General features: G+C 31.2%; 4 protein-coding genes across 5 annotated transcripts; 3 read left to right on the top strand and 1 right to left on the bottom strand.

The window, feature by feature from the left end:
* The first annotated feature begins 1853 nt into the window (after positions 1–1853).
* LOC117230762 lies at positions 1854–5290 on the top strand. Of its 2 annotated transcripts, XM_033488519.1 has the most exons (6): positions 1854–1901; positions 2614–2689; positions 2764–2855; positions 4076–4190; positions 4400–4542; positions 5040–5290. In XM_033488519.1, exons 1-5 carry the CDS (start codon positions 1854–1856, stop codon positions 4510–4512), a joined length of 444 nt encoding a protein of 147 aa, XP_033344410.1. In that variant the 3' UTR covers positions 4513–4542; positions 5040–5290. The 2 variants fall into 2 exon arrangements, with proteins under 2 accessions (XP_033344410.1, XP_033344409.1); XM_033488518.1 differs by lacking the exon at positions 5040–5290 and having other exon boundaries at positions 4400–4872.
* Positions 5291–5801: 511 nt separating this feature from the next.
* On the bottom strand, positions 5802–6575 carry LOC117230764. The gene is made up of 2 exons (XM_033488521.1): positions 6048–6575; positions 5802–5971 (listed from the first exon to the last, which is right to left on the bottom strand). Exons 1-2 carry the CDS (start codon positions 6184–6186, stop codon positions 5802–5804), a joined length of 309 nt encoding a protein of 102 aa, XP_033344412.1. The 5' UTR covers positions 6187–6575.
* Positions 5930–7963, top strand: LOC117230763 (general odorant-binding protein 56h-like). Its single transcript, XM_033488520.1, has 5 exons — positions 5930–6124; positions 6682–6757; positions 6826–6917; positions 7481–7589; positions 7710–7963. The coding sequence occupies exons 1-5, from the start codon at positions 6077–6079 to the stop codon at positions 7784–7786; spliced, it is 402 nt and encodes a 133-aa protein (XP_033344411.1). The 5' UTR covers positions 5930–6076; the 3' UTR covers positions 7787–7963.
* An 899-nt stretch (positions 7964–8862) lies between these two features.
* LOC117230759 (signal recognition particle subunit SRP72) lies at positions 8863–11765 on the top strand. Its single transcript, XM_033488510.1, has 8 exons — positions 8863–9023; positions 9136–9253; positions 9350–9605; positions 9681–10160; positions 10239–10601; positions 10672–10976; positions 11053–11265; positions 11342–11765. The coding sequence occupies exons 1-8, from the start codon at positions 8924–8926 to the stop codon at positions 11475–11477; spliced, it is 1971 nt and encodes a 656-aa protein (XP_033344401.1). The 5' UTR covers positions 8863–8923; the 3' UTR covers positions 11478–11765.
* The last annotated feature ends 6 nt before the right edge of the window (positions 11766–11771 follow it).

Here is an 11771-nt window from a genome sequence, read left to right as displayed (position 1 = left end):
ATAACAATGACAATTAAAATAAAAGCTTCCAACATTGATCTATATTCACTTTATATCGCAGAATATGTAGGAAATGTCCGTACGAGAACGTATTATTAAATATAAATGTATTTCTATTTAAACTTTTGTTGCTTGTAGTTCACTTCAATTGATTCAAAGAACTATTTAAAATGAATATTTTATGTACGTTCATGTCACTGTTTTGCTGGTGCTTATCCAGCCACAAAGAGTTATGATACGTTTAGACTGTGGTTTAGGTGGTTTAGACTACTTTAGACCACGATCGTGTCATAGTTTAGATCAAGCCTCACTAAACGAACGAATGCTTGTTCTCTCCCCACTCTACTAAAATTAAAGAATAAAAGCGTAAGCGAGCATGTGTTCACCGAATGAATAAGCGTATGATTTCATGGCGCATTCTTGCACATGTTTGGTTACGTTCGAATGACAGCTTCACTTTCCGTTCTGTTCACTTTAAATGACAGTTTCTTTCGTCATAAAGGCATAACCGAATGGTTTTTATTTTATATTTTATTAAAGTGGGGAAAACAGCGAGGGTTCATTCACGAGCATTGGCTTGGTGTAAACTATGCTAAACGCACCATTATGATACATTTATGCCACTGTTATTATACATAATTGTAAGTTTATAATTCGTCTCAGTATCTTGACAAGGATGGTAAATGTAATTTCTGCCTTTTCCAATTCCACAAGATGAAATCGTTTATATTGTACAATTACATTTGTCATTTCTCCTGTGCAATGGCTGAATCTCGAGAAATTACCTCAAACTCTCCCTATCGGTTCTTCCCATGAATCCACTTGCATAAAAATAATATACTATTATCATCCTAGAACAAAATAGAAAAAATTTTTTCAGTATTATTCCAGTGCATAGTTTCATTCATCCTTATCGGTTACGAGTTAATGCCGCATAACAAAAAGAGCTATTCAATTTGCAGTTTCATTATACGTCAGTGTATTAAGAATTGAATCAATTTGAGATATTCTCTTTTGGCACTCTAACTCTGGCCTTCCTTTCGTGTTAATTTATAAGATCATAGACTCGTATTTGCTATAGCCATGAGAATTATGAAAGTATACTATCTATACTTTGATTATTCGCTTACTTGAATTTTCATTAAATATTGTAATTTAAATGTACGTAAATTAAAATGTATGTAAATTAAATATTTAATTAATTAAGACGTAAAATTTAGTAAATAAAGCCACCAGCGATCATTCTACATAGCGATTCTTCACCGTGATCTTAGGATCTTCACTTCGGATAGAGAATAAAAACCGTATGCCAGACAATGAAAGCGACAATGACAGTGAGTGCGATGAAATTCAGGAAAGTGTATTGTGCAAGAAATTATTATGCAGGCTCTGCCGATCGTGCTCATCAAGATCAACTTATACAGCAAGCTTGTAAAATCTAAAATTACAAGTATGAAGAAGCAAACAATTATTTAAATAAAATTCAGCTTTGTTCACATCATCCCTTTATCTAAGAGAAGCTACTCTTTTATGAGGCTACTCAAATGCTTCTAAAAACGGAATAAATTATCTAGATATATTTTTGTTCTTCTTTAGATGTTAACAACCGTTCTCTTTTCTAGCACATGTATTCTGATAGCTGGCAAGAGGCGAAATATCGGTATACTTCCATCCGAAAAATACAGTACCGCTTGCGGGCACACAATGGAGGGAGAAATTATAGGACGTGTCATTATTAATGATTGTACCTATAACTATAAAAACTCAAGCAACATATAATGCGTACTTAGTTCTTAGTGAACATTCAATATACATCTTTCTTACACGAGCTCTACGGCAACTTCAAAAGAAAGATGAAGACTCTCGTTGTCGTCTTTGCCTTCTGCTTAGTCGGAGCATTGGTAAATTTTGACATTTTTTACTCTTCTCGTTCCTTCTGTCATCGTCTTGGTTGCAATCATCTAATCTTTTTAATAGACTGTTTCTTTCTTTCATATATAATCTGTATCAATGTTTTAAATTCTTATATTTTTGCCGTAATCGTTGCATAGTAATCTTATTAATTTTAATCGTACAATTGAATTACTTTCTGAAAAAATTAAATTTCGAGTATTATAATTCATAATTATTTCGGTGTTGGAAATTCATTGCAAATATCGTCGTAAAATAGATAATATAATCTCACTATTTTTAATCGAATTGAACGATAATTTCGTGGCTTGTTATTTTATGATTAAAACGATGTGTAAAAAACAATTCATCGATTGTAAAACCAGGACTCTTTTAATATCTAAAATAAGAGAAATATAACAATTCGATCATAAAATTTCTTCTCTTTGATTTTCTGAAAGGATCTAATAACTCTAAAAAGTAGAGACGTGTGAAAACTCGAAAGTATCAGGAATTCGACTTGATCCCGAGAAAAATTCTCGGTCGGAAATTTTCGGGTTCTCTCGACTAAAAAGTTAACTATCTTATCGAGAAAAGTTATTCATATTCGAATTATATGTTTACAAGCTGCAAACTCTAATCATTTAAACAGACTATTAATAACATTTCACCAAATATTTATTTATATTTTAGAGCCTTTATGATATATCCTAATATTTTCAGGCTCTCTCAGATCTCAAAAAAGCCCAATTGGCACGATTTAGGACATCTTGCGCCATAGAAACTAGCATTAATCTACGTAAGTAGCAAACAACAAAATAAATTTTAACTAAAATGAATGGAAAGCCTTAGTCAATATTATTCGGTTTTCAGAGTTAATAGAAGACGTGAAGAGACAAACTATACCTATGAACGACGGGAGACTTGGCTGTTTCACCTACTGTATTCTGAGGAAGATGGGTATCGTAAGTAACGGAATTATTTCAATCAAATTATACAAAATATTCTTTAAATTAAATTATATAAAAAAAAAGAGGTAAAACTTCTGTTTAGGGGACTAACCTCCAGTGACCTTGAACTTCACATAAGTTATGAAAGTTATCCTCCTGGTTAACGTTTATAAAGCTTTAGCCGCCGCTTGTTGTTTTTTAAAAACACATTAATAAAATAACTTTTATAAGTAAAACGTACCTTTTCGACGCTAAGTACACATTTAACAAGTCAACACGTAGTATATACATGTGTGTTGTATACAGATACTCCCACACTTATCGTTTTGTTTTTGGGTTAGGTTTGGGTTAGTTTGTTCATTGTCTGCTGCGCAATTTAAATTACTACCCAAACCTCCTCCATGTCAGAGAAAGAAACGCACAAAATCCCAGGAATTGCGAACGAAAAAAACACAGGAGTAATCCCGAAAAGTATTCCAAACTTCACCAGAAAACGCGATGTGACTTCTGCTCAGTGCTCTAAATTTCAACGTGGGAAAAATTCAAGAAAGCGCGCGTAAACTACGGGAATACCTATAAATATTTTATTGTAAGTACATTATCATAAATAGATTGGGGTTAGGTTTGAACATTTTTATTGAACCCTAGTTCATATGAAAAAAGACAATTATAGACTTAGCATTTGTATTCCCTTTTCACACGAAGCGCAAATAGCTTTTTAAAAGACAACGCGACAGCTAAAGCCTTTTGAAGATCACACAGGTCTCGGTAACATGTATGAAGATCGAGGTCAGTGGAAGTGATGAAGAAAATATCTATGACAGATGTTCGATGTTTTTTCCGTTTATATCAATACAAAAATATTTCTTCAAATTTTGTTTCATATTTCGTCTTACATAAGATACACATTTTATATAAGTACATTCTTTATCGTTAGTTGACTATTTTGTTTATCAATATAAATAGAGAAAAGTATTTAAATATTGTCACAGAAAGAAATCCCATTAGACATTCTCGCCCTATCCATTTTTTATAAAGAGTTCGATTTACATTCTTTTACATTAATTAGAAAAGGTTATGAATACAAAAATTAAACTAATATCGAAAAAATTGATTCCAGGGTTTCTATGTTGATAAGGCATCTTTTACTCTCCTTTATAAATTATAAATGAAGTCTTAAGTTCTCTTATAGAGAAGAAAGTGAAAAAAATATTATTTTTATTTCTGCAATACAGGTAGAGGAGAATGGAAACCTCTGGATAAAAAATAATGTTGCCAGACACCAGCTGATAGTCTGGGGAAGCCCCTGGCATACAGCTAGTAAACTTGTCAAAAAATGTCAAAACATCAGTGAGTAAAAAATTGTTATTACAAAATCCGTCTGTATTTTAAATATTATATAAAATTTTTAACAAATTGCTTTCCATTTAAACACTCATGAAAAAATTTAACTTGTTAATAATAAGCAAAAAGTTTAATTCTTCATTTTAATTATTAAATAAAATTTTTAGTACACTTGAAAAGTATAATTTAATGATTCCTATTTATGGTTATTTCAGCTGGTGCCAACGAATGTAAGAAAGCTAGTAACTTGGTAGGGTGTTTCATGAAGAACAAGAGCTCCTATAAGAGACTTCTACATATTACTAAACTGCTAAGTTCTAATGAATAAGGTGTCTACGATTTTATGTACTACGAACAGGTATATAACAACTCTTTCTGCGCATGCGCTTTGATGGCGTATGTCACGTATGTACATATACTACATAATTATGATTATAGCATACAAAATATTTTAACATTTGTATTAGAAACGTAAAGCATACGACTTATATGAAACAAAATACAATAATGTAAAAAATGCAAAATTTTAATTTTAATTTCAATATTACAATGAAAGTACATACGTTAGGATATATCGATAGATATATTTTATATAGTCATGATCAGCATCATTTTGTTCGTAAAAATTTGAACAATCCAACTGAAATTATGTTATAACAATGAAATAAAAAGTATAAAAGCAAAAGTACGTTTTTTGTTTCGGCAGTTCATTAATAATTGCGTTATCGTCCCGTTGGTACAAATCATAGATAACACCGGGAATTGTTTCGAGCGATTAGTTTCGTGGAATAGTGGAGATAGCTCGTTAACAAATTCAGAAGGATTTTGTACTTACTAGGTGTGTACTTGTACTAGGTGTGTATGGATATACGAAATTATGACCACGGAGCAGGCTTGGAAAAACGCATATGAAATAAGTCCGGCTATGTCTTTCACAAGAATAATCAAGCTCAGGATAAGTCGCTCCAACATCACACATTCTCATCTTATCAGAAAACAGAATCCGGTGCCCTGTGAATACTGCAACACCAACAACACCATCGGACATTTACTTTGCTATATTTGCTCTACACTGCACCAAATTCAAGGACACAAGGTGCAACTTAAAGATATTCGACAATATATAATCATTTCTAACTAGTAGAATATAGATGCAAATTAAGCATGTAAATATTTATAAATTTTAACATTTATAAATTTATACAATACATGTAACTGTAGTCACGAATATCTTACCAGCGGATATGACGATGAACAATAAATAAAAAGAAAATTAAAGATGATGACACAAGACAAAGAAAGAGAAGAAGAAAGGATTAGTATTCTATGATGTATTATGTTCGTGTCTATTTATATTATTCTTGAAACGCCCTAAAAATCATAGGACAATGTTCTAACAGTTAGAACCAACCGACCAACCGACCAGCAATCGAAAAAGGGAAATTCATAAGCAAAATCAACATAACTGAATTTTAAAACCATATGTTATTTGATCTCATTTTCATTAATGAAATATTAAAGAAAAAAGAATGTTTCGTCATTGCATTAGAGTTGTCTCACGGATATCAAGGCGGAAGGAATTTCACTGTGCGATTTTATAGAGTCTTTAGGATCTGGTTAACGTTTAAAGCTCTTTATAAAGCGGTCACAACGAGCCCAAGCTGTGCCACATCCGAGTCCAATCTGAGCTTCAGTTTCGGCGAGCTTCCATCCAGAAAATACAGTATCGTTTGCCCGTACACAATGGAGGGAGAAATTACGGGACGTGTTATTATTAATGATTGTACCTATAACTATAAAAACTCGAGCAACATTTAACGCGTACTTAGTTCTTAGTGAACATTCAATATAGATCTTTCTTACCCGAGCTCCTCGACAACTCAGTAAGGAAGATGAAGATCCTCGCTATTGTCTTTGCCTTCTGCTTCGTCGGGACTTTGGTAAATTTCGACATTACTTGATTGCAATCATCTAATTTGTTTAATAGGACTGTTTCTTTCATATATGATATGTATCAATGTTTTAAATTCTTATATTTTTGTCTCGAGTATTATAATTCGTAAATATTTCGGTGTTGGAAATTCATTGTAAATATCGTCATAGATGGATAATATAATCTCATTATTTTTAATCGAATAAAACGATAATTTCGTGGCTTGTTATTTTATGATTAAAACGATATATAAGAAAGAATTCATTGATTGTAAAACCAGGACTCTTTTAATATCTAAAATAAGAGAAATATAATAATTCGATCTTAAAATTTCTTCTCTTTGATGCTCTTAGTATGTGAAAATATCTCGAATTACGAGATACTTCCGGATTCTCGCATACTACAATTAAAAAGTTAACTATAATATCGAAAAAGTTTATTTATATTCTGATTGTATATTTACAACCTGCAAGCTCGAATCATTTATAGTTAAACTATTAACAACATTTCACTCAATATTTATTTATATTTTAAAGTCTTTATAACGTGTTGTAATATTTCCAGGCATTTTCAAATAGCATAAAAGCCAAGGTGGAACGTTTCAGGGCATCTTGTATCACAGAGACTAGTATCGATCCAAGTAAGTAGCAAACAACGAAATAAATTGCAAACAATGGAAAACCTTAGTCAATATTAATCAAACTTCAGAATTAATACAGGGTGCTAAGGAAGGCATTATATCTAAGGCAGACGAGAGACTTGGTTGTTACACGTACTGTATGCTGAGGAAAAAGGGAATCGTAAGTAACGAAATTATTTAAGTCATATCATACAAAGTATTCTTTGAATTAAATTACATAAATGAAACAAGTTCCGCGATTTTGTAAACCTATAATGTCTATCAACATACTTTCTAAAATCAATCGTTTCGATGAAGAGCAGAAAAAGGTGAAGAACATATCAATACAAGAACACTTTTTCAAATATTTTCCCATATTTCGTATTACACGAGATACGCATTTTATATAACTGTATTATTCATCGTCGATAGTTGACTATATCGTTTATCGGTGCAAATGGGAAAAAAGTGTTTAAACTTTGTCATAAGAAGAAATCCTATTAGACATTCTCGTTCTATCAAACTTTTATGAAAAGTTCGATTTAGATCGTTTCACATTAATTAGAATAGGTTATGAGTACAAAATTAACCTAACATCGAAAGTATTGATTTTATGATTTGTATGTTGATAAGGCATCTCTTACTCTTTTCTGTGAATTATAACTGATGTGTTAAATTCTTTTCTTATAACATCCCGCATATGGAAAGAAGTAAAGAAAAAACATTTTTATTTCCATAACACAGGTAGAAGAGAATGGACGCCTTTGGGTAAACATTGCCAAGAGACAGTTAATAACCTATGGAGCTGACGCGCTAATGGCTGATGAAATGGTCAATAAATGCAAAAACATCGGTAAATAAAAAATTGTTACTAAGAAATCTGACTTTATTTTAAATATTAAACAAAATTTTTTGTAAATTATTTGCCATTTAAAAAGAGTAATTTAATAATCTTTACTCATTGTCATTTTAGCTGGTGGCAACGAATGTAAGCAAGCTAGTAACTTGATACAGTGTTTTCTGGAGATCAGGAGTTTATACATATTCTAACTAAAAATCAAACTGCTGAAATGAAATGGTTTAATTTGCAACTCGATGCATTTCGTAATTTATTTTGCACAAAATATTTATAGATTTAAATTAATAAATTATAATAATGTACATATCATTATTTGACACTTAAATCTTTGTTCGCATAGTCAAAATACAAGTTGTTTCACCATCTTGTCCTCGTGTCTCCAAGTGTTATTTATCTACTGTAATTATCTACTTCCATTTTAAAATTTATGTTAGAATATAAATCATTTTGTTAATTATGAAAATAGTTACAATGAATGGTAGTTTGAATTTAAATTGCAATTGTAATAAAAAGCAGAATAATTCTCATGCAATGTTTTAAATTTGATGAGCCATTGAAATTTAAATTTGTATCGATAACTTAAATATCGATATTTTATTGAAGTATAAATAAGTGTATAATTCCTTTGTTCACCGCAATAATTCGCAGAGGGCGTAAAAAACATTCTGATTACCATTTAAAGTAGGTATTACCAGCTTTGGTATTGCAGAACATATAATATGATAACAACACAAATTTCTATAAGACATAAAATCTATTTTATATTACGTTTATGGTGTTAGTTCTATGCTATGTATGTATATGCTGAACTGAAAATTGTAAATTGTACATAATTCTAACGTATGTGTATATATATAATTTTAATGAAATGAATAAGCATTTGAGTAACATGGAAATTTAACTCATTCTTTTTTATTCCTTTGTTCTTACAAAGTTTTATTTCTCACTTCCGACAAATAAAACTTTTTTATTGCGTTTCTAGTATAATTTTAAGACTAATATCAAAGTGGTATTATCTTCAGTTAGATTATACACAAGTATTATTATATTACTTCAACTGAAATTAAATATTGTAATTACCTAATCTTTGAATGCTTTAAAAAAAAATTTGAGTAGTATTAATAAATAAATTTAATTTAATTAAATTTGTTTGCTATACATTGTTTAATTACTATCAAATATTCTAAACAATGTCTAATTCTTTCAAATAGGTACATAAACTATACTTTATAAGCAATAACTTTTATTAAAATTGTTCTTGGAACATTATGCTGTATTCGGTAGTCATAAATTAGTTCCACGTTGGACATGACCGCAAAGTGAGCAACATGGCCACAAAGGAAAACAATTTTCCTCTATTATACGGAGAATTAAATAAATTAGGGCAAAATGGTGAATACGAGCGGGCAATAAAAATTGCTAATAAGAGTGAGTTTTCGTGATCTTACAAATTGCTTTCAATTCTACGAGTTTACTATCAACATAACCTGTGTCCCATTTACGAAGAACAACATATTCTCAACAATAGAAAATTTTTCAGTTTTAGGTATTTCCCAGGATGAAGAAGCAGCTTTCCATTGTAAAGTTATTTGCTATATTCAATTATCTAAATTCAATGATGCACTCCAGTTTATTACTAAGAATCCAAAACTATCAGGGTATGTCATTCATTTATTATATATTAGTGTTAAAACTTTTCTATTTTAATTAATATTCACTTCGTACAATTCTAATAACAAATAAATATTTTTTAGCAATTTAGATTTCGAGAAAGCATATTGTTTATATAGATTGAATCAAGTGCAGGACGCTTTGAAGGTAGTAGAAAATGTTTCAAATCCTTCATTGAAACTCAAGGAACTGAAGGCTCAGATACTGTATAGGCTAGAAAAATATGAAGAATGTTTCTCTGTGTACAGAGACATTATAAAAAATTCTCACGATGAATATGAAGATGAAAGGGAAGCTAATCTTGCAGCAGTGGTTGTAAATTTAGCAATTGAGGATTCTGTAAGTCCTTAACAGTTAATGTTATTTAAGTATATGTTAATTTATATTTATTGTAATTTATATTTTTTTTAACAGAACTTAGAAGTTCCTGCATTACGCGAAGATACATATGAATTAATATATAATACAGCTTGTGGTTTAATTGCACAAGGTAGCAAAGGTGATAAAGCCATCTTGATTGAGGCAGAAAAAAAGCTTAGAGCAGCTGAGAAAAAGTGTAAAGAAAATTTAGAGGAAGATGGAGTTGCTGAAGAAGAAATAGAAGATGAATTAGGAATTATTAGAGTTCAACTTGGATATTGTCTTCAGCTTCAGGGTCGCGAGAAAGAAGCTCAAGCATTGTACATTTCTGCTTTGAAAGCAAAACCAGATGACATAGCTCTAGTAGCAGTTGCAAGCAATAACCTTGTGTGCCTTAATAAAGATCAAAACGTATTTGATAGTAAAAAAAGAATGAAAAGCGCTACTCATGATAGCTTAGAACATAAATTAACTTCTAGACAGAGACGGAACATTGCATACAATCAGTGCTTGTTAGCTTTATACACTGATCAGGTATAAACTCAATTAGTAATACACTGTTTTATTGATCATTGTTCACATATCATTATTCTATAACTTATGTCCTTGCAGGCAGACCAGTGTCAGCAACTTTGCAATAAACTAGCTAAGGATCATCCTGCACTGGCTGTGGATGCAATGTTTGTTAAGGCAGTACAACTTGGTAAAGAGGGTAAAGCAAAGGAAGCAGCAAAGTTATTAATACAGTATGCAGTTGGAGATAAAGAATTGCAAATGAAACTGGTTTGTGTGCAACTCTTATTGAGTCAGGATGAAAGACAAGAGGCAATTGATATTCTTGAAAATCTGAGTGAAAGAGACAGATCATTACCTGGCATAGTCAGCGCACTTGTAACTCTTCATATGGCTAATAATAATCGTGAAAAAGCATCAGATGCTCTAAAAAATGCAGTTAACTATTACAAGAAAAATAAGGTAGGTGCATTTAATCTAATTTCTTTCTTTTTCAACTCGATTTAGTATAACCTTTGATATTCAATTTTAGGATGCTACTGCTAATTTAGGAGAATTATGGCGACAAGCCGCTGATTTTTATCTACGCGGAGGAGAAATTAAAATGGCAGCTGATATTTTACAAGAAATGGTAGATGCTGCGCCTTGCGATACTAAGACATTAGCGCAATTGGTGGTAGCTTATGTGCAATTTCGTCCAGAAAAGGCACAATTGCTATCAAAACGTCTGCCACCGTTACATGACCTTTCTGAAACGATCGACGTTGATGCTTTGGAGAACAGTAACTGGGTAATTGGTACCAAAATGACCAAGAAGAAGATAGAACCATCTCCTGGGTAAGTATTATTCTCTTAATATAGTCTCGATAATAAAATTCTCAATAAAATTAATAATTATAACTCTATTGTGTAGCAAACCCGTTGTCGATATAACACAAAAGAAAAAGAAAAAACGTAAACGCAAAGGAAAGTTACCTAAGAACTATGATCCAAATGTTCCACCTGATCCTGAACGATGGTTACCCAGACACGAACGTAGTGGATTTAGGAAGAAACGAGATAGGAGAAATCGAGATGCTGCGATGAAGGGCACACAAGGTGCTGCAGCTGTAGCTAGTGATATGTAGTATGTATTAATTCACACATTTATTATTTAATTTATACATACAATTAATAACTTTTATTATCACTTATCGTTACAGTGATATTACTAAGATGCCTACAAATGCGAAACCTTCTCCCAACCCTCGACATAGTCCAGCGGTAGAAAGTTCCGGTCCACGACAACAGCAACGTAAGGTTCAACAAAAAAAGAAAAAGAAAGGAGGGAAATGGTAAAACAAGCAATTCGTATTTGTCCAAAACATGTATAATATTTCAATATTGCTAGAAAGATGGATGATTGAACGATACATCTCATTGACAAGTCGTATAACTTTTTCAATTATACATATATTTTTTATCACTGTACATATGTACAGTAAAAAATACTGCCATTTTTAAACGAACGTACTACTTTATACTAGTATCGTTTCATCATTGTAAATTTTTAACTTCTGAATTTGTCATTAGATTAAAATGTAACTAGGTTCTACCAGGATTGAAAATATATACAAAAGAATGATATATAAA

Source organism: Bombus vosnesenskii, unplaced genomic scaffold, assembly GCF_011952255.1.
Source record: "Bombus vosnesenskii isolate JDL3184/JDL3185 unplaced genomic scaffold, Bvos_JDL3184-5_v1.1 scf7180000013267, whole genome shotgun sequence".
NCBI classification, from domain to species: domain Eukaryota; kingdom Metazoa; phylum Arthropoda; class Insecta; order Hymenoptera; family Apidae; genus Bombus; species Bombus vosnesenskii.
This window is presented reverse-complemented; position numbering and strand designations above follow the sequence as displayed.